General features: G+C 40.8%; 3 protein-coding genes across 13 annotated transcripts in view; 2 read left to right on the top strand and 1 right to left on the bottom strand.

The window, feature by feature from the left end:
* erbin (erbb2 interacting protein) overlaps window positions 1-4,653 on the top strand; it is a 43,258-nt gene extending 38,605 nt beyond the window's left edge. For 3 of the 7 annotated variants that reach the window (XM_067484435.1, XM_067484439.1, XM_067484434.1), the window contains 5 exons: window positions 245-301; window positions 499-666; window positions 942-1,034; window positions 1,289-1,363; window positions 1,447-1,918. In XM_067484435.1, coding sequence (XP_067340536.1) covers window positions 245-301; window positions 499-666; window positions 942-1,034; window positions 1,289-1,363; window positions 1,447-1,563 — 510 coding nt within the window. In that variant the 3' untranslated portion in view covers window positions 1,564-1,918. Of the gene's footprint in view, window positions 1-244; window positions 302-498; window positions 667-941; window positions 1,035-1,288; window positions 1,364-1,446; window positions 1,919-2,158 lie in introns of those variants that run through there. The other 4 variants (XM_067484436.1, XM_067484438.1, XM_067484440.1 and 1 more) reach the window with 4 other exon arrangements.
* Window positions 4,654-9,712: 5,059 nt separating this feature from the next.
* srek1 (splicing regulatory glutamine/lysine-rich protein 1) lies at window positions 9,713-19,284 on the top strand. 4 transcript variants are annotated; one of them, XM_067484445.1, is made up of 11 exons: window positions 9,713-9,974; window positions 10,121-10,254; window positions 12,385-12,500; window positions 12,588-12,734; window positions 13,208-13,386; window positions 13,533-13,663; window positions 13,752-13,851; window positions 13,967-14,065; window positions 15,185-15,256; window positions 15,358-15,472; window positions 16,924-19,284. In XM_067484445.1, the coding sequence occupies exons 1-11, from the start codon at window positions 9,847-9,849 to the stop codon at window positions 17,089-17,091; spliced, it is 1,389 nt and encodes a 462-aa protein (XP_067340546.1). In that variant the 5' UTR covers window positions 9,713-9,846; the 3' UTR covers window positions 17,092-19,284. The 4 variants fall into 4 exon arrangements, with proteins under 4 accessions (XP_067340546.1, XP_067340547.1, XP_067340549.1 ...); XM_067484446.1 differs by lacking the exon at window positions 9,713-9,974 and adding an exon at window positions 10,903-12,018 and having other exon boundaries at window positions 10,118-10,254; XM_067484448.1 differs by lacking the exon at window positions 9,713-9,974 and adding an exon at window positions 11,235-12,018 and having other exon boundaries at window positions 10,121-11,074.
* Window positions 19,285-20,133: 849 nt separating this feature from the next.
* Window positions 20,134-26,347, bottom strand: LOC137103780 (leukemia inhibitory factor receptor). 2 transcript variants are annotated; one of them, XM_067484441.1, is made up of 16 exons: window positions 26,145-26,347; window positions 25,927-25,980; window positions 25,766-25,831; window positions 25,562-25,676; window positions 25,294-25,460; window positions 25,058-25,200; window positions 24,584-24,725; window positions 24,129-24,214; window positions 23,824-24,031; window positions 23,554-23,739; window positions 23,223-23,354; window positions 22,785-22,937; window positions 21,443-21,586; window positions 21,282-21,369; window positions 21,100-21,181; window positions 20,134-20,966 (listed from the first exon to the last, which is right to left on the bottom strand). In XM_067484441.1, the coding sequence occupies exons 1-16, from the start codon at window positions 26,182-26,184 to the stop codon at window positions 20,523-20,525; spliced, it is 2,250 nt and encodes a 749-aa protein (XP_067340542.1). In that variant the 5' UTR covers window positions 26,185-26,347; the 3' UTR covers window positions 20,134-20,522. The 2 variants fall into 2 exon arrangements, with proteins under 2 accessions (XP_067340542.1, XP_067340543.1); XM_067484442.1 differs by lacking the exon at window positions 23,223-23,354.
* Between the last annotated feature and the right edge of the window lie 1,395 nt (window positions 26,348-27,742).

Raw genomic sequence — 27,742 nt, 5'->3', positions numbered from 1 at the left:
GACACTGCAGTGTCTGAATAGAAACTAAACATTTCAGTCTCGGTCGTTCATTGTTTAGAGTCTTTTCCTCTTTCCTGAATCACCACATCACTACCTAATGTCATTACCCAGACATGAAGAATGTTCATGTCAGCATCTAATTGTGTGTCTTGTCTGTTATCCTTTGCTGAGACTGAGTTTTAGTGAAGTGAAGCTTGGGCACAGTGTTTATAATTATTTTTATTTATATTTTTTTTGCTTTCAGGATGATGTGTATGGTCCCCAAGGGCAGCAGAGCTACACCTTGGACCCCCACAGAAAAGTATGTATCAAACATGCAGAGGCATATTTCTGGCTGCAGAGCAAACGTGGTTATTCACTGTACCTGAACCTAGCTGCTGGTGAAAAATTAGTTGCATTTAAAAAACACAGCTTGTTTATGAGTAAAGATAAACCTACGGTTTAGTTGTATTGAGACTATACAGCACAACAACAAAAAAAGTTATTTTTGTTTTCTAGGTGCCTTTGATGAACGGTCAGATGATCCCTCCTGTTCATCCTCAGATGAACCAGACGCCCATTGCCCGCCACCCATCCAGAGAGCAGCTCATTGATTATCTGATGCTCAAAGTTTCCCAGCAGCCCCAGGGGCCACCACGGATCCCGCAGGACACACTGCAGCAAGAGGCAAGTCCAAAATCACTTAGAGAAACACTGAGGGAATTCTATATTGGCTTTGCCTCCAGTTTAAACAAAGGAACCTTTTGACATTTTAGGAATCACTTGTTTGCTTTCATGCTCACTTTAGCAAAACCAACCAGCTGCAGCGTCATATTTACCAAACATACAGTGAGAGTGGTATTAATTTTATCTAACATAGAAAACAAACTGAGGGAATAGCCTGAGATTTCAAATTGAATTACTGAGTAAATGGTTACTGAAAGTATGTGGGTGTGTTTCAGATCCGTGTGAAAGTGGAGAAGAATCCAGAGCTGGGTTTCAGTATATCAGGAGGAGTAGGAGGCCGGGGAAACCCCTTTCGCCCTGATGACAATGTAAATTCACATGGGTTTTATAGTGCTACACTTAGAGACGCCTTGTGTTCTATCAATATATGTATTTTCGCTAAAATGAAATTGTTTTCCTACTCCTACTACTTGGCTGGTGTTTAACATGTAGCCTTTCATAGCCCAACACCAGCTTCAGGGTCTCTGCCCCAAAGTCTGTACCAATATGTCAGTGAAAGTTCTCAGTCATCCAGTAGTTTTTAAATGCGAATTCATATATTTTCTATATCACATCCATCCAGGGTATATTTGTGACAAGGGTTCAACCTGAGGGACCAGCATCCAAGATTCTTCAGCCTGGAGATAAAATTATCCAGGTATTGTACTGTCAGTACAAAACTATTGACTAGTTTAAATTTTATAAGGTCTTCATTTTTAACCAAATGACTTGTTTTTACAGGCAAATGGATACAGTTTTGTGAATATTGATCATGGGAATGCAGTGTCCCTTCTGAAGATGTTTCCAAGCACTGTGGATCTAACTATTGTAAGAGAAATTCAAGCTAGTCTCAACTGACACTGACCTCTAAACGTGGTACACAAAAGGAGAGAAGAACAGAGACACTGATGTGGACTCATGTATTTTTATACACAGAAGAGACTAATCTGTTGATACCAGTACTATATGTAGAGCCTTACTTAAATGGGGGGAAAACCACTGCATGTAGTGGATCCAAGTGAGCTGGTGGCAAACATCTGCAAGTACGAGTCTTCAAAAGGCCATCACTGTGGTGTACATATATATTTTTTTACAAAAGAAGGTAAACATATGATCCGGTGCAAATAATTACTGTGGTCTCTGTACAGATCATCTTGTTTTGTTTGTTTTTAGTCAAAAACTCATAAATCCCCTTTTCATCAATTGGATATAAGTTTTGCGGATGGACATGAATTGACCACTGGGGGGCAGGGCTCCCTTTCTTTTGCCTTTTTTTTTTGTTTTGTTCTCCCCCCCCCCCCCCCCCCATGTTTTTATTTAAGACGTTGGAACCATTGTCTGGTCTGCCCACGCGTGGTCTTATATGGAGGACAGTGTTACGTGCTTTTCATGTGGAGACGAATGTAGATCAAGTAGGTGGTGCTGTGAGATTATTATTTTTTTCTCCTTGCAGGATTGATGACTTGAAAAGAGCAAAGAATTCCAAAAGCTGCAAACATCTTCCATCTTCTGTTCTCATTGCATCTCGATATCTTCTCAGCAGCTCCTCAGCATATCCGCACTACCTGTGCTGTGTGAGAACAGTCCTTCACAATATACACAGAGCTTCTCAGATGTTGAAGAAATGCACTCTGCATGTGATCATATAACGAAAATGGAATGGAAATTCACATAAGAGCGTAGAGATGTAGATGGTGTGTATTTGCTCAACCTTTATCTCCTTAGAGTCATAAGGTTTTGGAACAGTTTTATTTTGGGAAATATGTTTGGGAGAAGGCGCTTGAAGCCACAGCTACCTGCTGGTTCGACTAGAAACAGTTGTAAATAGCACAGGGTAAAACGACAATGTGCTGATTTCTCTGGGGTTATGTGCCAAACTATTTCCTGGCAATCAGCCTTGAACCCCCACTGGCTACCAGGTAATGGTTTAGAGTTTAAAATGATGCTCTGTGAAAACTAAATGAGATTAAACATGTTAATTAGTAAACTTAAGAGGTACAGAAAGGCGGGTTTGTTGGAAGGTGCATGTTTCCTCAAATGTCAAACTGTTCTTTTAAGCAGAAAAGACATGGCAGTTATGCTAGTTGACCAAAGCATGTTTGGAAATTGTGGACAGAAGGCAAATATAGGAGACAACTAAAGAAAGATATTTGACTTAAAACAGCTCAACCTTTTCACTCATGTCCTCTTTGGTCAGGGCTCCAGGCCGTCAGTGAGATTAGTGTTTGTACTGCAAAGGCTTCAGCATCTGGTAGTTTCATTTTTACATGGGTTAAGACCACAATTTGCCTTTTATGTCTGTATGGAACGTTTTTATTCTTTTGTTTGTTTGTTTTTTTTACTTATCACTTTGGAGCAGTCTGAATCTCTTAGGGTTTTTATTTTTTTCTTTTTCTATTTTTTTCTCTCTTTGCTGTACAGTAGAGCAGAGTTGGGAGAAGCAAGTTTTCAAGTGCCATAGACCTTGAACTGTTTGAACAGGGGGATGACCTTTGACCCCAGAACCCAAGCAATACTCCCATATTCACCATCATCTGAGTACATTTGCACCATAATGGCTTCAAAGCAATATTTAAAGACTTTATTTTCGTTCAGAAAAGCAACATCAAATAACACTTTTAACAGACACCTTTTAGTAATATTACCCTGATGATTTTACATGATTTTTATATGGAGACGAGAATCTTTTTTTGTAATGAAATACAGTTCTACTGAAACACAATTTCTCTGCATTGTGTACAAGTGAATGTTGGTCTCTTTGTCCAAGGCTTTTTACCGTCTGTTGCTTACAATATGGTAAAATGTTCATTTGTGCAAAAATAATCAGCCGTTGGAAATCCAAACCATTCAAAGCAGCAGCTGAAACCTTTTTTTTTTTTAATGTTTGTCGAACTGTCAGGAGGAACAAAGGTGGTTACATCGACTTGATGTCCGATTTTCCGTGCACTTCTCCGTAGAATTAAATCTGCCTGTAAATATTCATTCACTAGTAAACTGTTAATTGGGACGTGTTTCCAAAACAAATGGAAATGATCAAATTTGCATACAAAGTAAATGACCCTTTTAAACCCAGCAGTACATTTGTGATCACTGTTTGTGCAGTCTACCTGTATATTAGCATCATATCCTACAGTGTTTCAACAAATGGGAAAACCCTCAACCTGTGTACAGTAGATTGTGTCGTCTGCTGTGTTCATCCAAGTATGAATATTGACACACATTTTATGCTCATGACACTGTCCAACTAAATTTTAATTAAACATGGTTAGAAACTAAATTTTTATTCCTTTTGATATTAGTGAGGCAGATGGTCTCAGAAGAGGTTAGAAATTCTACCCTTCATTTTAAATTAAATCTAAAATAATGTTTATCCACAGACAAATAATGAACAAATTTCAAAATTACTCACATTAAATAATGTATTTTACAGAATTGAATTGATTAGATTTTTTCATTTTACTTAATTTTTATTTACTTTTAAAGAGTAGTAGTAAAGCATTTCTGGGGTAATGGTCACTTTATATCCACGGCAAAAAAAAAGAACAGTCTGACATTGCAGACAATCTAGGGAGATGAAACATGTCACAAAAAAAAATGTCATGTTTTTTTTTTTTTTTTCATGTTGGTCTGTTTCTTATACTCCTGTATTTTTATTTATTCAGCAGACTTCTGTGGATTTTAGACCTTACTAATCAAATTGTACATACTCTTCAAAATTGAGAAAATAATTAATAATGGCATTAGTGACTTGTGATTGTAAAACCAGCAATAAAATTGCAATGCAGAGGCACCTGTTTTAATGTAAAGCTAGTATTTCTAAGGTTTCCATGGAAACGGTCACAGTGAAACGATCATTCATATGCATTTAATCAACATTCCAAATTTTGTACATAATCACCTGTTTCTGAGGTAACCTGTGGAAAATAAACTAATGTTCCTTAACAAAAACATTTTTTCACTTTATTTAATCAAATTGCCAATTAATTAGATCAACATAATCAAGCCACTCACTGCTAAATGATGCTGTACATTTGAAGGGCTGCTTACATGGGTGCTGCAGGTAAATATTTACTTACATTTATAGTTTTTCTTTAAATGATGTGATTTTTACCTGCAAATATTGGCAAAGTGAGTGGCAGGAGATTACCGACTGCAAAACACCACTTTGTAACAAGTACTTTGGTGCCACCATCAGGCCAAACCTGACTCTTTTTTTTTTTTTCTCGAGCTGCAACTTCTTTTACATGTCGCATCAGACCCTCAGCTTTTGTTCTGGAGACTGTATCCTCGCAGGGTCGTTTTTAGACCTTTTGAACCCAAAATAATGCTGGGTCAGTTGTTTTTTTGTCTTTTTTTTTCATGTCAGGGTTTTTGTCAAAAATCCAAATTACAAGTTCATTGATCAGCCAATATTTATTACCAAGTCACAATCTTTGTTTGGTTTGTTAAGCCCATTGCAGCAGGTAGAACTTGGATAGAAGGATCTTCTGATTAATCAATTAACTTGCCACCGGAAACAGATGCGGTGAAGTATCATATCGACCTGCTGCTTTGGAAAGAGACAAACTATATTAGTTTGGCGAAGCACATTGATTCAATGCAGTTTCAGTCTTAATTGCACTTTGCCATGTGCTAACGTATTGCATACGTGTTACTCCAGTAAATCATCTTTTACCTTTTTTGATGGTTTTCTCAGTGGAATTATCCGTCCGAGTTATGATTTATCCTGGAGGGGGTCTCATTACAGTGTTTGACAGGAAAGCAAAAAACTCATTTACACTTTAACAAAGCAGCAGCCACCAGGTTATGACAGTGTCTCTGCAGTGTGTGTGTTCGTGTGTATGTTCGTTCGCGATCAAGTGGTCAGTGCAGTGTCAATAGTTTATTTCATTTTTCTCTTATACCAACAATTAAACATCAGAGAAATGTTTTATTGTGAGTTTTAACAGCTTTGGTTTCCAGTTTGTTTTAGTTTTATCGTGAAAATCCCACTGTGGAAATGACTGTGTGACAGTGAGAAATGTGTCTGTGTAATTTTCTATATATGGATGTTTAAAAATGTCAAGCTATTTATTAACTTTGCAAAACACACAGTATTACATGAATGTATTAATTTTTGTATTTATTTATTTTATGTCCAATAGTAAGTTTTTGTAAGGTCAAAGATGAAAGGAGTTGCGTGTTCGCTAAGCCCCGCCCCTCCCCAGGTTTCAACAGATGTTTCAATACTGCAGGAGTGTGACGTCACAGATGAAAGCCAAGTATTTTCAAAGCCCCGGTTAAAAGCACACTCTTCAAAATCAGAATTCTCTAACCTTATCGTTTAGGGTCGTGTTGGAGGGACAGACACAATAAACACACCAATGGATCCAACAACGGCCACATCGGCGAACTCACCTGAGCTCAGATTGGACGGTGTCCGTCCGCTCATCAGGTCTTTCTTGAAGGGCCTGACGGAAGAACGGTGGAGGCTGATACGGCAGGGCACTCCCGACGATGCCACCCAAGTGATGCTGGCAGACCTGCTCAGGAAAATCGTAGATATCGTCGTAAAAGCCGTGATGGCGGTCGCTATAAATATCAACGTGTCCGTGCCTGAGGAGTGTGTTCAGTCCAGTGTGACCAATACACTCACGGACAGTTTTAGTGAATCTCTGGCCAGTATTGAGGGCGTCCAGAGTGTCAGCACGGAGGAGCTGACGAGGTTAATTGTCGAAGAAGTTACAGAAAGTGTCACGACTGAGTCTTCCATCAGCGATGGCTCCTCCAAGGAGCCTGTGAGAAAGCGTTTCCCCCCCATCCAGAGACTGGAGTCCATGGTCAAACATGCCAGCACAATGTTGAAGGCCTTCTCGGAGAAGCTGGAAAACGTGTACAGGCCTCAAAGACGGAAATCGAGGTCGCAGCTGGCTTCCAAAGAGGACCACAGCGAGCTGGAAGACATCGAGTTGTTGGATAAGAATGGACATCCGTCAGAAGCCACACCGAGGGACTCTTCAGAGGACAGCTATGTGACGAGCGCCACTCAAATGGTCAAGGAGGTCATCGTCAAGGAGATGGAAGAAATCACAGAGCCGTTTTTGCACGAAGTACCAGACACTGATTATGAGGTGCTACAAACGGAATCTTCCAAGGACATTGAAGCGGTGGCAGGTGACATTGCTCAGACAATCGCGGAAGAGGTGATCAGCCCGAAGAAGCCCGATTCTACCGAGCCAGAAAGTCCAGAAACCAAACAGCCGGGCAAGCTGAGTATTAAGATAATCCGAAGCAAGATAAAGAACTTCTTCACGAAGCGCATTGCCAAAGTTTTAATTCACCGCATCGTGGTGGAAGTGAAAGGCGAACACCACCTGGACTCCAGCGCTGAAAGGAGGGAGTCGACCGAGTCGCTTCTGGCCGATGTTGAGTCTCTGCTTCTGAAAGAAGACGGTGACCGGTATCACGAGGACTACGTGGTTAAAAAATTCAAGAAGATTTCACCTGGGAAGGCTCACGTTTTTACACAGGACCTCAGTGACCTCCTGTACCGGCACATCACAGACAAGATGCCACAGGCTCTACCGGCAAAAAAGAGGAAGAAGACAAGTTGCAGGATCGTGATCGTTCCAGAGCTGCACGCTAACATGTATGCCGACATAAATAACAAAGTGTACAGCTTCCTTGTAGTGATGAACTACTGGGTCAACTTTCTGGCCTTGAGCCACAGCAAAAGAGTAGCACATACGTTAATGGACCTGAACGCGACCGCGCAGCTCCCAGCGAAGAAGACCGCTTTGGGAGATGGTCCCGTGCAGGATGTCCAGAAGAAGAACAAACTAAGTGTGAATGCATTTGTGGCGCGTCTCACAAAGATGATATTCACAAAGGCCAAAGTGGATGGCTTCATGAAACCGGAGCCCATTCTTCAGCATCTGTTCAAAAAAACATGGGCCGAAGTTGAGTATCTAGATTTTGTCATCACTGAGAACTCGGACGAAATCATTTTTAGGGACCTGTGTAAGAGGTGGGGCTCTGCCAAAGGTGTGCTGATTGCCCTGCAGTTAGAGGACCCTGACATTGGAAATTACATTGTCTCCTGTTTCAAAAATTACGTGACAAAACCGAAGCGCAATGCCAGATTTTTCCCCTTTGTCCGCAAATCGTTCACTTAACGCGTCACCATCACGTTGTTTCATCACTATACTGCTCTTTTAGGAAAACGTGTTTTTTTTTTCTTTCCTACTAGATGAATATAATAGAGGTTCGGCCCTGCCGCATATATTAAGGTTTGTTACCTCAAATGTGACCGGACTGAATATTGTTTGCTCAGGTGGTGGCATGGGTTTACTCCGGGTGCTCCGGTTTCTTCCCGCACTTTAAAAACAAAACAGCTTTAAATAAAAAATGAAAATTCCACGCAGATTCAAGTTCTTCCACTGTTCCAGCAGGTAAAAACAAGAACGAGCGTCAGATATTGCAAACACTGTATTGGTGTGTTGCACAGGCTGATAACTGGGGGGAGGGATGACCTGCGGTTAGCGCCCGTTCTTACTCTGGGGGGTGGAGGTCTTGTGCTGATGGAGCTGTTCCGAGCCTCCACGGTGTGGTGCAGGGGGGCGGGAGGGATTATCCACGTTGTAACTCAGTCTGGCCAACATCCTTCTGTCGGCCACCTCCTCGATGGATGGATAGACAGATTCTCTTTTAGTCTGAAATATAGTTTAAGCTCCATATAACACACACACGCATCAGTCATTCATTTAAAAACAAGCACAAAAAAACGAATGAAAGCAAACGAACAAAAAGACAACACCTCACATTATTATTATTATTATTATTATTATTATTATTATTATTATTATTATTATTATTATACAAACAGCTATGCTCCCAGCGACGACATAAACCTAACAGCGCTCAGCTTCAAATCTGTAAAAACTCATATAATCACATTTTCGGACCCTAACAGCCTGCACATACATTCAAATATGTATTATAGTATAAAATATATCAAATAACGTAGTTGGGGCAAAACCAACGTTGACAAATGACAGGGAACATTCACAGAACACATTCTGCAATATGTTAGCTACCTTTGGACACGGTCTGTAAATGTCCTCATCATCTGATAAATCATTGGTTGTATACTGGCCTAGATGTTTAATCTCATTACACACCCTAAGGACACCGGATAAGGATATTACAGATTTTCTGCCTTTAGTCCTCTTGTCTGTCTGTCTGTCTGTAAATACAACATTATGACCCTCAGTGCAGTGTGAATGGAATCCAATACAGCAGCTCTGCCATAATTCTACTTTTACAAGGTTACAATTTCTTAGTTCTTAGGTTGAAAGCGTCAGAAAGGTGAGAATTGTGGGTGGTGGAGTCCTACTGGAGTGCAATGTAAGACGAGGTGGTTCTACTGTTTCGGCCGCCTCGTTCCTTTTTAAAAACGGAACAATAATACTGGGAATGTAGAATTGGATTGAATTAGATTGTACAGGTGTACTTAATAAAGTGGCCAGGCAGTACTATAATAAGTTACCTTAATATAATTTACAAAACAATTCCACATGCCCACTTCTGTCACTCGCGCTTGCTGGTTAGGCTTTGCTTTTTTGTGTTCGTGTATCAGTGTAAATCTTCCTTGTTTTTATTGTGTAAGTACATCAGGAGCCACTAGAAAGTGAAGTCAAATTCCTTGTATATGTGCAAACATCCAATTCTTTTCCAATAAATATGACTTAACCTGTAGAGATCTCTTGCGTGGATTTTTTGTCTTGTACCTTTTTTTTTTTTTTTTTTTTTTATTTAAAGAAGTGTGTAAGTGTAATATTAAGAAACTGGACATACGACCATTAAACTGTACTGCACCAAATACTGCATTTGTACATGTATTTCAGTAGACTGCACCACAGGTCCGCAGTAGTAAAAGCGTTCTGCGTAGTAATGTGCGGTCCGCCACAGTAGGGGGCAGTGGTGTATCTGAAAGGTTACAGTTGAGCCCATTGGGGGAAAAAAAAGAGGAAGTCGTAGTGAAACTTCCTGCATAGCCCGACTGTGTATTCTGTATATAATTATAGCGAGCTGTCGACTGAGGGAAAAAAAATATTTATTAATAAAGTTAAACGACAGTCGGGGCTTTTATCAGTTCGCACAATGAGCGGAATACCAGGGACTACTGTCGTCCAGGTCACAAACCTGTCCTCGGCTGTGAGTAGCGAGCAAATGCGCACCCTGTTCGGTTTCCTGGGAGACATCGAGGAGCTGCGGCTCTACCCACCCGAGTAAGCGCATCCTGCCTCGGCATGGCTAGCTAGGCAACACCGCGGATGGGCGGGCCTGTGCACGTCAAACTATTCAAATTATGCACCTCACGTGTAGAACAAATAACTAACACGGATTGTGTTGTGTTTGGCTTTTGATTTCACAGCAACGCACCTCTGTCTTTCTCGTCCAAAGTGTGTTATATAAAGTACCGCGACCCCTCCAGTGTTGGTGTGGCGCAACATCTCACCAACACTGTTTTTATTGACAGAGCTTTGATAGTAGTGCCATGTGCAGAAGGTGAGTTGCCCTTTCGTTCCAAAAATATCAAATCAAATTGTCTTAAGTTGTCTCACTGGATTTGCTTTGGTTTTGCTTTCCTCCCCCATGGATTCAGTCGTTTGATATTTTTGCTTGAATTGTAGGTTGTTTGTTTGTTTTTTGTTTTCCAATTCACACCGAAATTGGCAAGTCGTGTCATTGGCTACTGCTGATTGTAGCCGTTTTTGCCTCAGGTGACAGGTTGTATTATGTCAATAACACTCCTAGCTAGATTATGCTTATAGCCTCCAGCCAAGGTTTCTGTTTGGAGTCAAACAACATTTAGCTTAGCCTCACTGTAAACACTGGATTCTCTGGAACAAGTAGCATGTGTATTTTCCATAACAAACTGATATTAGTGCTACTTGTTTCACGGAAACTACTACATTGCAAGTCCATGGCAAAACAGCTAATGTAAATCTCCTTTCTCTCTTTCATTTTGATGCTCCTTTTCTTTAAGTCCCCCCCCCCCCCACCCCTTTTTTTAGTGTTCCCTTGTGTTCAGTCAGAAATGATATCACCTCTAACTTGATGCTTTTTGTCCACGTGACTTGGTTGCTGGATGGCTACTGAGTTTATTAATTTGGTTTTGTATGTTTTTTCTGTGTGATTATGTGTGCATATCAGATGACTAGACTGGCCCAGCTGTTACACTACACTAGCCTGAGTCAGGCATTGTTTTCCAAGCCACTATCCCCGATCGGGCCAACGCAGCCTTCAAGGGGGAATGTGACCAGGAGAATAGCCCGCTGAACCTTCCAAGATGGACATCTTGTCTCTTTATATTTATTTATTTTTGGTTTGTTTCCTTTCATACTTTCCCATGTTGTCCACTCTCTACTGTCTCTATCTAGAAACTACAGTATTGCAATTCTCTAGCGTTGTGTTTATATTTGTTTTTTTGGTTTGTTGTTTTGATTATTGTCCAACCCCCACCCCCCTCTCTCTTTTTGCTACAGCTGCAGGTTTTGTGTGATTGAATTCTGTCCAGGTTGCTACGGCACACTGGTGGGATGTGTATCACACATGGGATGCTAGAAGGATCACTAACACTTTAATCCTTTGTCTCCTACTCCTGATGAAATAATGAAGTGCTAGACATGATAAAAGTGAGACCTAGTAACAAAAGATTGCCTCATTTGAAGAAAGTCTATTTGCTCTTTTAACCTGCAGTGAATTAGGCTTTTTCCTCATATTACTACACTGCAGCTCTCTCTGATATGGATGTTTAGTATTTCATAAGAACACAGTCATAAGCCATTTAACGTTTTTCTTTCCTCTTAACCTGAGAATCCGTGACACATGCATTAATGTTTTGCGTCGTTATTTGCTAAGCTATATTTCCTAGCACTAGAAGTGTTTAGGAAATGTATCCTATTAGATAAATGCTAATTCATGTTCAGTGCCTCCACCTACAATGAATTGTAGTTATTTTGTCTTTCCTTAGTCATAATTTAGCCCTTTTCTCCAGCAATAAATGCTGCAGATTTTGAAACCAGGCTGGAATGAGCAAAAATTCCTAATTCGTTGTTTTTTTTTTATAGCTAAGTCTTGGCTAACATTTCTTACAGTTCTAAAAATTGTTGTTCTTTTCTGTATCTGATGTTCTGTGTGCTATTAGTGATGCAGCCATTGGGGTTGTCTTGTGTTGCACATCTTTCCAACACTGCGAAACGATCGCCCCACGGAAAAGCGCCCATGCTTGATATCGTATGGTTCATGACCAATATGTTTCCAGTACAGGTGACCCATGCATCAAAGTGTTGACTCATTCTCTGCATTGTTTTTTTTTGTTTGTTTGTTTTTTCTTTTTTGATCTATGAAAAGAGACCAAACAGAAAATCAGTGTTCTTTTGTTTGTGGAAAAAAAAAAATTTGCACTTCATTGAAAATAATAATTCACATTGACTGAGAATAATTATATAATGAAAGTAACGATGCTCGGCCTCCAACTATACCAGAAGTAGAGAGTAGAACACTTGTAGGCTGTATGAGGAAGTGTATGCTCTCTTTCTCTCTAGAATACAGTGGGCTAATTGTGCAGACATAGAGGAGACAGACAGAAGAGTCCCTCTTTTGCCTTCACTAATATTCACTTTTGTTCTGCAGGGAAAATCCCAGAAGAAGCCAAGGCCTTGTCACTTTTGGCACCTGCCACTCCAGCGCCCAGTCTGATTCCTGGCGGGGGTCTGCTACCGATTCCTACTCCTCCTCCCCTTCCAAGTGTGAGTCAGCATCTTGGCCCTTTAGTCCCTTGTCTGCCAACTCGTCGTGTTACCTAAACATAACTTGCTTTTGATTCACACCTGCAGTTGAACCTGCCGTTAGTGAATCGGATGTCAGCAGGTCTTGAGGCCGCAGCATCGTTGCACTCCCAGCCCCCTCTTATGGGCAATGTGGACCCCTCAAAAATCGATGAAATCAGGAGGACTGTCTATGTTGGCAACCTGAACTCGCAGGTAAAACAATATCCAGATCTGTAGTTTTGAGTAAGACATCAGGAGCTCGATTAACATTTTTTAACACATGAAAAACGAACTGACGAGGCCAAAATTATTAGCCATCTGACAAATAAATGTCAATAGTGAAACCTTTTTGACTCACAACTAGTATAGTAGTTCCCATATGTCTCTTGAAGGATCTCAGCCCATTTCCCCATGGCAGATAGTTCCAGCTTTTAAGCATGGGCATTAAACTTCCCAATAGGATTGAGATTTGGGCTCTGAGAGGGCCGTTCCAAGGCCTTGATTTTGCTGTCCTTTAAAAAAAAATGTTGGACCAGACTTTTGAGTCGCTGTCTCACTGGAAGACCCTGTGCTGCCCTAAAGCTGGACTGGCTCAACCTCGTGTTTTAAAACGTGCGCTACCAAACTGCTAGTCTGGCTTTGACGTGCTGTGCTGCTGCCTTAATGTTTTATCTTTATTTACACAGACCACCACTGCGGAACAGTTGTTGGAGTTCTTCAAGCAGGTGGGAGATGTGAAGTTTGTGCGAATGGCTGGAGATGAGACTCAGCCAACACGTTTTGCCTTCGTAGAGTTTGTTGAGCAAGATTCAGTCGCCAGAGCTCTGACCTTCAATGGAGTCATGTTTGGAGACAGACCTCTGAAGTATGTATTTTTTATTTAAATGTCCTTTTCTTCTTAAATCTATTACTGTTTTACTTGAAAAGGCTCTTTGTCTTGTTTTGTGTAATTTTGAGAACAAAGTAGAACAAAGTGTGGTTTGTCAGGTCAAGATGTTTTGTGTCTTTCAGGGTTAATCATTCCAATAACGCCATAGTAAAACCCCCAGAGCTGACACCGCAGGCTGCTGCAAAAGAGCTAGAAAATGTGATGAAGAGGGTGAGGGAGGCCCAGTCTACCATTGCTGCTGCCATAGAACCAGGTACCAGTTGATTTGCTTTGCTTGTAGTATTTAATCATTGAGGCTGTGTTGCTTTCTGATGATCTATCTGCTGGTGTTGCTCTAACAGAAACAAAGACGCGTTCCTCCAGTCAGTCTAGAAGGCCGGAGCGGTCGCGCTCAAGGTCGCGCTCAAAAACACACAGAAAACGGTCCCGATCGAAACACAGGTGCCCATATGAAACGTTTTTTTCCTTCCTCTCTTGATGCCGTGCTCGGTGCTGACAGGATTATTATTACATTCCAGTCACTGACGTTTTTTTTTTTTTCCTCCTCTTGGGGAAGACCTTCACAGAAGGGCTGGCCCAGGAATGACTCCCACAGCTTCAGGAGCAGCCACAGGAGGCGCTCCAGAGACAGGAGACCCAGTCGGAGTCGCTCAAGGTAAAACACAACATGGAAAGCATTCATGTTCAAATGGTTTCATCATCATGTGCTATACGTTGTCCTGAAAGCTGAGTGCACGTCTACTGATGCACTAAATATAATAATATTATTATTATTATTATTATTATTTGTCCTTTCGGCTTATCCCATGAGTTCAGGGTATTATTATTATAATAATGATAATATTAATATACTACAGTGTATTACTACAGTCCTGGATGTCACTGTATTACTAAGAGAAGTAGATCCGCTCTACTGAAATGCACCCTGTTATCCTTTTCATGCTAATCCATGTGCATCGAATCTAGGATGCTTTCACTGATTTCGAACATGCTTCTTTTCACTCTAGTTTCTGTAGTACATGCGCATAAGGCCCATGTAATGTCCCATTGACTTCCCTATATCAAAATATCTCAAGACTTCTAGCTGAGGACATCGCATGGGGGAACCTGCAGTTCAGATTATGTCGTCTTGTTGCTCTCGCAATGGAGGTTGTAGTAATGGTCAACTTCTTCTCCAGAGCTCCACCAGATGACATCGTCTGTGTGATGTCATTTGGAGGAGTTTATCAGCCAGAAGAAGAGTAATATTTTATAGGGAAGTCAGACATAAGTTTAAAAGCGTTCATGTACATTTGCACCCTAAACTATAGAAAAGCCATAGAAATTAAGCTCTTAGTGGCTTTTCTTTTGTTCAGAAAATGTTAAACATTTTTAATCATACACTGCCTGTAGTTAATCGCAAATGACTCTCAAATGTTTTATCTATTCAGAATTTGCTGTAAAGGGACGTCTTTCATTTTTTATTACTCTCGTCAGTATAGGAATGGACTCATCCTACTGATGGTACTGACTTGGCTTATGAACACAGTGACAATTCATCAATGAATTTCCAAAACAACAAAGTCACATACGTCCCTCACTCTTTTAGCTACATAAAAACAAAAAATACTTCTGATATTACAGTTACTCTTATTACTCTCACTGTTCCTTTTTCATTCTCCATGTGATGTGGTTCGCTGGTACAGCTGGTAGAGTCGGGGGGTTGATTTCATGTAGATGCTGCTAATAGACTCCACCAGAACTTGCTCAGTTTTAAGTTCTGTGTTGTTACCAGGGGCCACAGGAAGAGGAGTAAGGATCGATCCAGGACCCCTCGGAGGAAAGCGAGATCGCCTACTCCCAAAAGGTAAATGCATCGCATCTCTTCGTTGTCCTCCTGAGTTTCTTGTGTATCGCAGGTTTGTGACCAGTTCTTATTCCTGCTTTGTTTTCTTTGTGTCATTACAGAGGCAAGAAAGACAAGAGGAGGGAGCGCAGCAGGGACAGAAAGGAGCGCTCCACATTGAGGAAGAGGAGCCGCAAAGACGAGGACAGGATAAAGAGCAAGGCCAAGCCAACAAAGGTACCAGAGCTCATGTATGTGGAAATCTCACTGAGAAAAAACTCTTCCCCCTGGGCACATCCTCGCTGGTGTTGAATCATTTCATCGATCGCAAATAAATTTGCCACACGACAGATGATTTAATGAGCCAGTTTTTGTCAACACAAAAACACTTTTCTGACAGAAGGGGGAAGATCTGGTGCCTGTTAGTGTTAACATCATAAATTATATGAAACTGGGATGAGAAATAAGAGGTGGCAAAACCCCTAAGGTAAAAGATTACAAACAATAACTATGTGAAGCCTGGAGTGTTAGGACATCAATTAGATGAGCCTAAATCAAATCCACAGATGACTCAAGTACACAAATGAAAGGAGCCGCTGTGGTCGTAGTGGTGTTGTATTTGTAAATGACGGTCAGTTTCAGTTTGTAGAGTAGAAAGGCAACACGTTGCCGCACGTATTTCCTTCTACTCCTTCTTCTTCTCCTTCTCCGTGTCCAATAGCTAACTCATGAGAGAAAATGTTGAAGATTTATACAGTTAACAGATTCTCACTGCTTTACTGGAGATTGTGTAATCGCTGACAGGTTGCATGCGCGCACTGACCTACTTCTTTACTATAAAGATACTTCAAACGCGATAGCCCTGAGGCACGTTTACACGCTTATCTCGCTTCATCTTTTTTTGTGCAGATAACAATCAGAACAATTGTTCAACAAATGACAGCTGATACTTTTTGCACTCTTGCAAAATGCTTGCGTTGCACTCCAGAGTCTGTAGTCGAAAGGTGATGCTCCACCCAAAATCTCAACCTTTGCAGACTTTACTATTTTGAAAAAAAGGGAAAAAAAATTTATTTATTTACCAATAAAAATAAAAACATAATGTGAGTCTGCAGCAATTTGACCAAAGAATGCGGCTAAATATGTGATAGCTACAGCACAGAGTGAGGCTTGAAATCACTCTGCTCGATCACGCTCGAAACCGTGCTTCAGGTTATCTTTGCAGTGATGTAAGCGTCTGCTACCGTTAACTCGCCATTCAAACCTAACTTAATGGGTCATGACTCATTTTCTTTTGTTGTTGTTGTTCTCACATTTTTTTATAGTAATGTAACATGTCCACCTAAGCTAACTGTAAAAACAGGAATTGATGGAAACTGATTTTTATCTCCCAGGTAATTTGTAATCACTGTCATAATGAAACTTCTCAAAAAGCTTTAAAATAGTACACGCATGTCTTTTTTATCTTCCTTACCTTATAAGGAAGTGTCTTCTGTCAGCGCACACATTTCCATGGCTATGTTAATATCTAATATTGTTACCAAAGAAGTTCTCGATCCCCTTATCATTATTATTGCTGCTGTTTCATTTTCACTCAGATACTGTGGGACATTTGACAGATTTTTGTCCTTTCTGTTTTTATTTTTGTTTTTGTTATCGCTACTCATTTGAATGAGTTGTTGTTTCAGATGGAAAGGGATTATGAAAAGTTAGACTACGAAAGTGACAGAGAAGACTCATCCACACCCAGCGAGGACATGACATTTTCACAGTGTGTCCAGCACAACGGCAACTACAAAACTCACATTGAGGAGGACACACCCATGGGTGCAGACAACACCAAGCGACTGTTATAACAATATGTAAACTAATTTATCACAGAATCTCAACACCCATTGCATCTGTACATACATACACTCACTCAGTTTTTTTTTCCCCTTATCCTTTCGGCAACAATCTAGTAATTCAGCTCGTTTTCATGATCTCTTATAAAGGGCAAATGAGCACTCAGAATATCGCAGATGGTCTCACTGTTCCGGCTTAGGATACCAGTTCACAATGTTGGGACTAAAGCTCTAGAAAAGTGTATCCGTCCGTCACGGATGTGTCTCCACTCATCACTACAGCGGCTAAGACTTGGATTTTAACAGTAGGCTTCTTCCTGGATTTTGTAAAAGACCAAATCTTGACCATATATAGCAATAACCTACCAAGGTGTTTTATGCCTCCAAGATTATCAGTAGTTATGTATGTCTGCCATGCTTTCATCATTATGTAGCAATATCCAGCATCGCTTAGCGTTATTGGTAATAAAAACATTTTTTTTAAATCATTATTATGTCCCATTTTTTTGTGAAACAAAATGTTCACATTGACCTTAATTGCTACAGCGAATCAGTGGAAAAGTAGGGTTCCAAAATGAGTCAGATGTAACGCAAAACAAAGAAGGCCAAGAACTGTTTGATGTAGACGTGATAAATTTAATCTGCTCAATATGTGCAGAACTGCAGAGAAGAGCGCGTGGGCTGGCAGCTACTGTGGACTGAAGCACATTTAGAGGTTAGCACACTTAGGCTGGATTTGTTGAAAGGCTAGTAGAACACATAGAAACCGTAGTAAAACTCAGTTCTTCTGCGAGGCCAATATGCACCTCATTCTGTTGGGTTGTTGACATTAAAGGGATTTCAGTTTTGGTGGTTAACCAAACTTAAGTGTTGCATAGCCACAGTGTGTCCAAACCGATGCTTTATGCTGTGTGTCTTAGCAAACCCAAGACCAATAGTGAAAAGAATTCTTTTATTAAACAGCTTACATGCTGTTTGCAGTCGGACATTTCCTTTTTTTTTTTTTAATGCCGTGTATTCTAGAAGACCCGGTGAGGTGAAAAACAAACCGTCTGAGGTGCAACCGTTTTTCATATTCTGCTGCTCTGGTGAGGGTGTGGTTGTGACTGCAACTTCCCATATTTTTCTTGTGTTTACACAGAGTGGACAATTCTGCTGAAATACTCATTTGCCCTTTGCGCGGTTTCGAAGGAAAACGAGCTTCCATGTTTGTGAACTGTCCTCGGTTTTCTGTTTTGCACCATTTTTCCTCATCTAGGTTGTGCTGCAAAATCTACTTCAGGTCAAATTTTTATGACTTGAAGTGCAGTTACAAAAAGAAAATGCTTTTTTTTAAAAAAACAAACAAAACCAAAAAAACTCGCTTAAATATTATTGTAAAAAGATACAGATTTCTCATTGGGTGAACATAAACATTGCTTATTTGCTGTTTTTGTTTTGTGTGTGTACGAATACTGGATTTTTTTTTTTTTTATAATAAGTACTAGTTGTTGCAAATAACGTCACAATGTATCATTTTCCTGTTGCTGTTATTGTAATTTTGTAAAAGGAAAAACAGTTAAAGAGATACAGTACAAGCCTATACTGTAAAATGATGGCGATGAGCGGAAGGTCTGTCGGCTCATATTTTTTTGAGATTGTGAGATGAAGTTCACCGTGTCGGTCTATAGGAGACTGGAAAAAAACGTGTCACAAGTCTGCAAACTGCTTGCAAGCACAGAAGGGTCAAAAAGTGCCTAGACATAGATTGTACAGAATATTCTAATAAAATACGAAGACTTATTGACAGATTCAACGTTAATTTATTGATGTTGACTAGCTGAAACTAATGAGACGATATAATAAAGTATTATTAACGGTCCTTAGATATTAATAACAGAATAGACTAATCATTCATGCAACTTGTGTGGATTTGTTGAACATTTGTCCTTTTCTTTGTGTTAAATCTAGTATTGAGTAATGTGTATTTTTCTATGAATGTTTGCTATCCTTCAAAGGCTTTACTTTTCAAGGACTGAAAGACGCCTTGACTGTCATGGCCAAATTTCACTTCTATGGCTTTTACAAACCTGATTTTTATTGTATTTATTTACCTTTTCCTGCTTTTTTTGTTTTCCCCTCTTTTTTTTCTTTTAAAGTACGTGAGACTTCAGTTTGAAATGGTGAACTCGTGATAATGTTTAGTAAAAAGCATTTGCAACAACAGAGTGCGTGAAGAATTTCATTTTTATATGTAGACTGTACATTGTAGAAACATTTCTCAACGGTTGTTCCCGACGTAAAGGTTTGGCTACAACGTTAAATGGATGTATGTATGTGATTCTCCTGAAATGGAAACCTAAAGTATTTATTTATTTTCAGTTTCTTGCTTTTACTACAGGTTTCTGCTGGTCTTTAAAAGCCTTCAAATCAATTTGAAGTCAGTTTTATTTAATAAAGACATCATGTATGGCATTAAATAGTCTTTTCTCTGCTGCAGTCCAAAGATATTGCATAAACTGATCGGGCAAACGCCAACTCCAGGACCCACTTTGGCCTCAATAATAAACACATGGTAGAGTTATCACCTTTCTGACAGTTTCATCCTAAAAACAGAAATTATAACCTTGTAAAAGCAGAACTCATGGCATTGCATTCAGTTGCACAGGTGGTCATAATGTTACACCTGATTGCTGTATGTCATTGTAAAGGATCAGATATCTTGATATATCAGCCAATTATCATGGGCTTAATTTCAAATTGTTGCAGCTCTGGAAGTTGTAATTAACAAATTATAATTTTTGAAATGGGTAAATCCATCCGTCGGTTGTGTTAATGCAGAAGTATTGCACTTTATCACATCTCGTCTCCAATTTAAGTTTTCGCAGAAAAGTGCAGAACTCCGGCTGTAATGCCTACGGTGTGACGTGCTGACGAATGTCAGTTGGCATGTCCTTGCATGAGGAGTGGCTCCATGTGTTGGCGTGTTGCACAGCCAGCTTTGGTCCCGACTGAAGTACCTCATCCACTATTAAAACAGTCCACAGAGCGAGAGGCAGAAATGGGCAGAGATGATGTGCATTAATGGGTGGGAATGGGTGGGGGACTCAAGTAGTGCACATACTGTATACAGATACATGATACGTTGCAAAGAGGTCGCAAGAGGGAAGAAACTGTCCTAAGAGCTTAAAAGGCTTTTTACCGTTATAAAACACGCTGTGAGTCTGTTGTCCGCTGAGAAAAACTCTACTTCCAGAATTGCTACAGTGTACAAAACTGAAATGAAACCACAGTGTTGAACTGAAACAACCAGTGAGTGGTCGTGACAGTCCCTCATTGTCCACCTTTTGACCACAGCGAAGTGAACTCATTTCATTGGACACCTAGGAACAATGCTGTATCCGCCCTTCGTGTACCAATTCGTGTGTTTGTGGTTTTCCTGCTCTGCAGTGTCGCTCCACTGATCACAGCTCGCTCTCTGAGACTGGACTGGTGCCAAATTGTCCTATGTAGTCCAAACCTAACTTCACCGCAGGCAAATCTGTGCTCTCCGGTTCGCTTTCCTCGGCTTGAGTCTCGTCTGTGTCTACTGGGTTGCTCTGGGGCATTATCTGGTTTAACATTTCCATTGTTGTGTATTCACTTGGAAAAGCCAAAGGAAAGCTCTGGAGGTTTGTCCGCGGCGTGTTTGACACCGTCCCTGTAGAATCGCTACACAGGACGTCTCCAGCTGCATCCTCGGCGACTCTTTGGCTCCAGCCGCGTGTCATTTCTGGCGAATCGTCCTCCTCTTCGGAGTCATGGAGGTGTGGGAATGTGTCAACAATCATAGTTTCTTTCTCAACGATCTGCAGACTGTTCGTGTCCCATTCTTCCACCTTCAGCGTGTTGATCGACTCGAGGAGCTCCTAAACGACATAAAGCAGAATCCTCACCATCTGAACTCTGCAAAGACAAGCTGCTTCTTTGAGGCTTAGCTGGGCTTCCTCCATCTTAAAAATATCCATTTGCGGTGCGCTTACGTAAAACAGAGACACTTACCAGTTCACAGGTTCGTTTTATTTTCTGCATTGTGTTGCTGTTTCCTGGATTGGGTACGCTTGGCCACACTATGACTTTAGTTCTAGATATAGAATGTGGGACAGTAGGTCATTTCCCGCATTAAGCACAGAAGAAGAGAAGATGAAAGGTTGTTTGTCGAGCTGGTGCCTGATGAATTTTACCTTTTTATGATGGAAGGTCCAAATATCAAGATGGTGATCCCCACAGCAAAGGCCGGGATGATACGACTTAGACTTATTCCAACATATCCTTTAGAATGAAAAGAAATCTCTTTGGCATGTGATGCAAATGCTTTGATCTTTATGCTGTTGGTTGGTATTACCTTTATTATTTGTTTTAAAGAGGCTCGGCGTGCTGCGTACTCCTGCTCCTGCCCTGGTGAAGCCGGATATCTGGACCTGGAACGCTGTGCCACTTTCAAGATCCCTCACTTTGTAGCTTTTTGACGTCGGATCAACTGTAATATCTGCAATCAGTAAAGTAAAAGTCTGCTTTAAGGTGAAATTTCTTTTAACATGTTAGATGCTTTTTAACTGGTGATCTAAATGGTCCGGCTGCAGTAATTGGAGGTTTCCCGTCTTCCCGTTGCTGTGTTGGAGACTGGGTTTTGATTTTCTGTCTTTAGTCTGAACAGAATCACCACAGCAGGGACTTGTCCTAAGGACTCTCACAGTTTGCCACCTTGCACAGAGCCACTGTATTTATCAGAACTATTTACCAAATACTGATGCTTGCAGTTGCGAGGCCTTTTCTTCCTCTTCATCTCATTCTGTCCATCAGTTTTTCAATTGAAACCATGCGTATTCAGGAATCAGCAGTTCAAACGTAGCCCCACATACTCAATTCTAATCCACCACTTTTGTACTTATGACTTTGGTGACCACTGAATTTTCCTGTATTATTGATTGTTGTTAATTTTGTTCTTGAGTGAAACTTTTCAACAACTATTGTTCCATGAAACGGCCTCACGTTTCCCTCAGGATGAGTTTTAAGAAAGTTGGTGACCCGCTTAACTTTCAATCTAATGCAATTATTATACAAATCATCAGGGCAGCACGATGGTGGAGTGGGTCGTGCTGAATCCCGGGCCACTTGCAGCCTTTCTGTGTGTTTTACTTGTTGCATGGACAACTCGCTGGGTTTCCATGGGTTTCCTCCCACAATCCAAAGACATGATTGTTGAGGTTAATCGTGTCTCTAAGTTGCCCAAAGGTGTGAATCTGAGTGTTAGTGTTTGTCAGTCTGTGAATATGTCTCTGTGTTGGCCCGGAGATGGACTGGAGAGCTCTCGCCTAGTGACAGCTGGCACAGGCTCCAGCTCCACCATGACCGTACACGAGGTTACAGATAATGGATGGATGCATATTAGAATCATAGCTAACTAAGTTACGTCGGTGCATGTATTAAACGAAAGCTGCTAAGTGTCAAACATGTCGCCTTTGTCCGTGTGCGGGGGGGGGGGTGATGGCATGATCAGCTGATGTGAAATCCCCCGAGATTAGCACATGTAGAGGTGTGTAACTGCAGACAAGAGCAACAGGAGAGAAACCTCACTGCTAAACATTTTATTGAACACTTTTGTCTGGACGTTGCATTTGAAAGTTTGTTTATGAATTAGACAAAGTAAAAAGTTGAAGGTTAGTTTAAAAGTGGATGATGCTTACTCCTTTCTGTACCCCCGGGGTACTTCATGTAGTGGATAGTGTAGCCCAGCAGGAAGCCTCTGATGTCTTCCTCCAGGATGGGCAACCACTCCAGCACCACTGAGCTCACAGTCACATTGTGGCTGCTGATGTTTGCCGGGGCACTTACGGGAGCTTTGGGGGCGGCAAAAAAAGAGGTCAGAACATTGTGGTAAAGGACAAAGGGGGGAAAAAACAAACAAAAAAAAAAAAAACCAGCCTTAATCATTGTTTATCTTTTGTTTAGAACTGGAAAATTTCAGTAACAATTTCACAGCTTGCTTCATGGTTCCCACACGCTGAATCCCACTGACTTTTGTGATTCCTCACTCTCAGGTTTTCTCCGCCTCACGTATCTTAGTTTCCTCGATACCAGTAGCATGACGGAGTCAGACCCAGACATGTTGAACTTTGACTTACTGCCTTCTGTAAGGTAGAACTGCGTGCTCCCGTAGGTGCTCTCGCTGTTGTTAACACGCTTCATGTTGCAGGTGTCCTTGTTTGGTCGCTTGTGCAGCGTGATGGTGTATCTTTTGTAAGGCTCCAAAGGCTCTGGTTATTCAAAAGCCACCAAATGAATTATCTCAGAAGCAAGAAATACAGTTTTCACCAGTGTACTGATGCAAAATGACTACGCTTTGTACCAAAGCACTGCAATTTCTGTACTTAAAATCAAGTATTCATCAGCAAAACATGTAAAATCCAATTTGTAGGAGACAGAATTGACCATAATATGTGAATATTTACAGACCTGGTAAAGTTGATGAGTTCCAGTAGTTGTGGTCAGCCTGAAAGAACGACTTGTGCACTGCTCTATGCCCCTTTCTCCTCCACTCCACAGAATAGCAGACGTAGGTTTTGATCAGATCGTCTTTCCAATGGACAGTAAAGGACATTTTATTGTGAACTGTCACATTCAACCTCCCGTCTCCAAAACCTGTCGATGCAAATGTACAGTACAAGTTGTATTTACAGTAATATTTCTGGTAGCAAAACCCACAGTGCCGCTGTGAGTACTCACGGGACATGTCTTGTCGCTGTGGTACCGTCTTGCTTGCAGCCGGTGAGGTGCTGGCGTTGTTGACAGCTCTGACGCTCAGATGGAAATCTGAATAGGAGAGAATCAGTCTGATCTCGGGCTGAGTGGTGATTATGTGCTCAAGGGGAGGCTCTTCTGGTGCTTTCCCAACGCTCACATTGTACTTGTCGTGCAGCTGTTCGGCAGAAAACTGACAAGCAACGACTTTTTATTATAACGTCAGCTGTGGCTGCAGAGACGATGTCTTTCTGCAAAAGGGAGGTCGTAGGAGGCATTTTCCAACTTACCTTCCAGGATAGGAAAAGCTGCTGTTTGCCATTTTCCTTCATGTCATTAACTTCAAACCCCACTATTTCAGGTTTTGTTGTCAGTTCTGAAACAGAAGTTAGGTTTTGAATTATTTCCAACAGTGGAGCAGCACTATTTTTTTTTTTTACAGTTTTTCTCACTTGCTAAGATGTGTTCAGACTACTTCATGTGTTCATTGTGATTTTTCTTTTTCAATTGAAAATTTTTCGCCCCAAAGTTTCAATAAAGGCTCAGAGGCAGCAGCAAAATCACCATGGGAGGTTGGGATTCTAATGGATTTGTTTTGTATTTTCCACTGTGTAGTGACTGATTGAGTGGAGGAGTCTGACCACAAGTTGTTGTTGTTGTTCACGTGCACATCAAAGTGTGACTTCAGAGTCGACACAATGACAAAAGCTGTAATTGTAAGCAATAAATTGGAAAGCAGACTAACCTGGTGGCACGGTGTAAGTTTCACTCCATGGGTAGTGTGGACAATTCGTAATTTTGACACAGTGTATTTGTACAAAGTAGATCAGTGAGGTGTTTAGATTCTCCACTGTACATCTATTTTTACTCTCGGATTTCACCGCTGACTGGAAACAGCAGAGTAATCAGTGAATGCCAGGGAAAAAACAACAACACCAGAACTTCCTCTATTCCACGCCCGTTTTACATTAAGATCTGCAGATTAACTTCACAAACAAGACAAAAAAAAACTATATGCAAAAAACAGGACACAGTTGATTAGCACAACGGCTTCCCTGCCAAGCAGTAAACAGGATCTCCCATAAAATTCATATCTAACTCATTGTGTTTTAACTTCAATTTCAGTTGCTTGTGTAGTGAACAGTTTGTGGAACTAAATTAAAATTACTGATAAAAAAAAGTAGTGACAACAAAGTTCAAATATGTTTTCAATACTGACCTCATTCCATAAGGGGCTACCCAGTGCTTTATATCTCACAAAGTAAGACTCCACGTTTAAATCCTTCTGGTTCCACGTCACATCTATGTCTAGTTTTCCAGAGTGGCGAATGAAGGACACATTTTTTGGAGGACTACATCGTACTAAAATAGATTTATATACACATTTTAAAAATGCAATCAAATCCATTAAGGATGACGAAAAAATGATAGAATGGAAGATGTTTGTGGACTTACTCAGGCAGCTCAGGTTTCCTCTGAAAACTGCTTTTGTGCAATTTGTTGTCCCACTGTTTTCAAAAACCTCAGCCGTTATGTTGCCCTTACTATATAATGTGACGCTTGCAGATGCTTCATTGAGGTTTTCATATTCTTTGCAGTGGGGTGGTTTGTTGGTTTCACGACTGATTAGAAAACAAGATGTTTAGAATGAAATCATCATTTCAGGAGTATTTTAATACAAGAGAGTGCAAAGCTCACTGAAAAGAAACTTGGCGCTACTCACACTTGTTGTATCAGGAGCGTGTGTGTTTTTTTTGATGTGTGCTCTCCAGCTTTCCACACGCAGTTAGAAAATTTTGTTTTTTGAAGCTTGAAACAGTCTAAATCACGAACTCCATCTGAAAAAAAAAGGCATAAAAAAACAGTCTCTCATCTGCCTTCACAGCAGGAGATTAAACTTGGCATGACTCAAAAGTGTTTCCCTTACCTGGGTGAAAACTGCAGTGCTGGTACATGGAAAGCTTTTCTTTGCAGGTATCTGAAGTTCCATTTACTGTAATAATGGGTGACTCATTTTTGTGTGTTTTTTGATAAAGAAGAAGAATAGGAAGAAATCATGACAAAAAACAAAGAGCCACACAAGCCTACCTGGAATTCCTTTGACACAAGAGGAGAGTGTGGTGTAGTAAACCAGGAACAGACCTTGAACATGAACAACAGAGGGCAGTTTTAGCTCTCTGTTCAACTAAGGTTTGTTAAATAACTCACTGGCATTTCCCCCAAATACATTTACCAAAATAACTGTGACATTATTAAACGGAATGTGAAAATAACCTTTGCAAAAGCGACATTTACAGACTACTTACCAAGGATTAAAGGGGCGATTGGCTTGCATAGAAAGACCATCTTGAGTCTAAAAACTGTAATTCACAGTCGACCATGTTGCATGGAATTGACCAAAATACTGAAACCACGAAAGTGGGTCTGACAGGATCTCACGCCCACAGCCTGCTGCCATTCACTGTCGTGATGCGCACACAGGTTGTTCGCATGAGAGTGAATGAGAAGGAAATGTTGTGGGGAGATATAGTCTCATTGTGGAGGGGCGGGGTCACAACATACTGACTGTACGTCCCCAAAAGTTTTGCAGGGGAAAAAAAAAGCCGCTGTCTTCTCTGTACTTCTTCTTTCCTCAAATACAGCTGCTCATAGGCTGTTGTGTTCTGAAATAACACATTCACTCTGGCACGAAGGAAGTATTTTAGGAAGTATAAATACTCGAAGTGCTTTGTTTGAATCGATTTGTTTAGTCTGATGCAGAGTCACCTTTACCCGGTGATCTTAGGAGCTCCTTCTGCTTTCAAAGAACACGGTGAAACCTGCTAATCGTGCCATGCTGACAGCTACACGTATGATTTGCAAACGTCTCACTTTGAATCAGAGGACGAAGGACTTGTTTGAAAAATGCTTCAGTCTGCAGACTCGCTCCTGTCATTTGCTGTAAGCCAACAAAGTCTTGTGCAATGCAAATATAATCTCTGAAGTAAGCACGCACGCTGCTGGGAATAGTTAGTTATTTGGAAAAAAAAAAAAAGTCTAACCTGGTTTGCTGGACATACAGTAAACATAGTGTGCATTTTTAAAAAAAGCACTCATTTGACCTTTCCTGCATTGACTCATGATATGTTTCACATGGCTTCTTTGACACTAAATATCGAAACACACGTATACAAACTCAGTCATTTGAAAACACGTGCACTAGAGGGAGATGGAGGAGATGCACACGGCATATTGTTTTCTATGCATTCAAACGGCTGCTTTCTGGTTTCTTCTGCAGCCAAAGGTTGATGTGACAGCGGAAAAGAGAGAGAGAGAGAAAAAAAAATAAAGCCTCAAATCTGTGCTGATGTACAGAAAGTCGTTCGGTCTGATGAGGCCAAATGGAGCTTTTGTGGAGCCACTAGACATCGTGTTTGGGGTAAACGAACGGACAATCCTCACTGTGGAGATGCTTCTCGGTAGGTCCCTGGAAGGTTGTCATGGTAGAGAGTAAAATGGAAGTCCGGAAATTACTTTAAAAATCTCTCAAATTACTGTAAATTCATGTCGGTGACAAATCCAGACTCTGTGAATATGCAGAGGTTTTTAATTTTCTGACATCAATCTGCACAGTGACAGTCAAAGTGAGGTGAGTGGAAGGGTATGATGAAGCACTGGAGAGTGCGGTATGACTTTTTGTGGCTTTGTATAGCTTTTTGTTTTTCTGTAACCACAGACAAACCAGAATAAAAGGTTTAAGATGTAATAATCCTTCCACACAGATGATATTTAAGTGAGAGTGCCACGTAAAGTGTGACTCAAAGACTTAAAAGTCACTAATATGGAAAGAGTACTAGATACTTTTACTAAAAGTGATCAGAACCTTCAGACACCGCCCTGTTCCCTGTCACCTACCACTCAAAAA

The sequence above is a fragment of the Channa argus genome, chromosome 18 (genome assembly GCF_033026475.1).
Source record: "Channa argus isolate prfri chromosome 18, Channa argus male v1.0, whole genome shotgun sequence".
Classification (NCBI taxonomy): Eukaryota; Metazoa; Chordata; class Actinopteri; order Anabantiformes; family Channidae; genus Channa; species Channa argus.
Note: the sequence above shows the minus strand (reverse complement) of the source record. Positions and strands in the feature narration are given on the sequence as shown.

Coding starts and splice junctions, on each gene's coding strand:
- srek1 (XM_067484445.1), top strand. CDS start 9,847: ATGAGCGGAATACCAGGGACTACTGTCGTCCAGGTCACAAACCTGTCC. Junction 12,501..12,587: donor CTCCTCCTCCCCTTCCAAGT/GTGAGTCAGCAT, acceptor TCACACCTGCAG/TTGAACCTGCCGTTAGTGAA. Junction 12,735..13,207: donor TTGGCAACCTGAACTCGCAG/GTAAAACAATAT, acceptor TTATTTACACAG/ACCACCACTGCGGAACAGTT.
- LOC137103780 (XM_067484441.1), bottom strand. CDS start 26,184: ATGGTCTTTCTATGCAAGCCAATCGCCCCTTTAATCCTTG. Junction 25,677..25,765: donor GCACTGCAGTTTTCACCCAG/GTAAGGGAAACA, acceptor TTTTTTTTTCAG/ATGGAGTTCGTGATTTAGAC. Junction 24,032..24,128: donor AGCTTTTCCTATCCTGGAAG/GTAAGTTGGAAA, acceptor GTTGCTTGTCAG/TTTTCTGCCGAACAGCTGCA.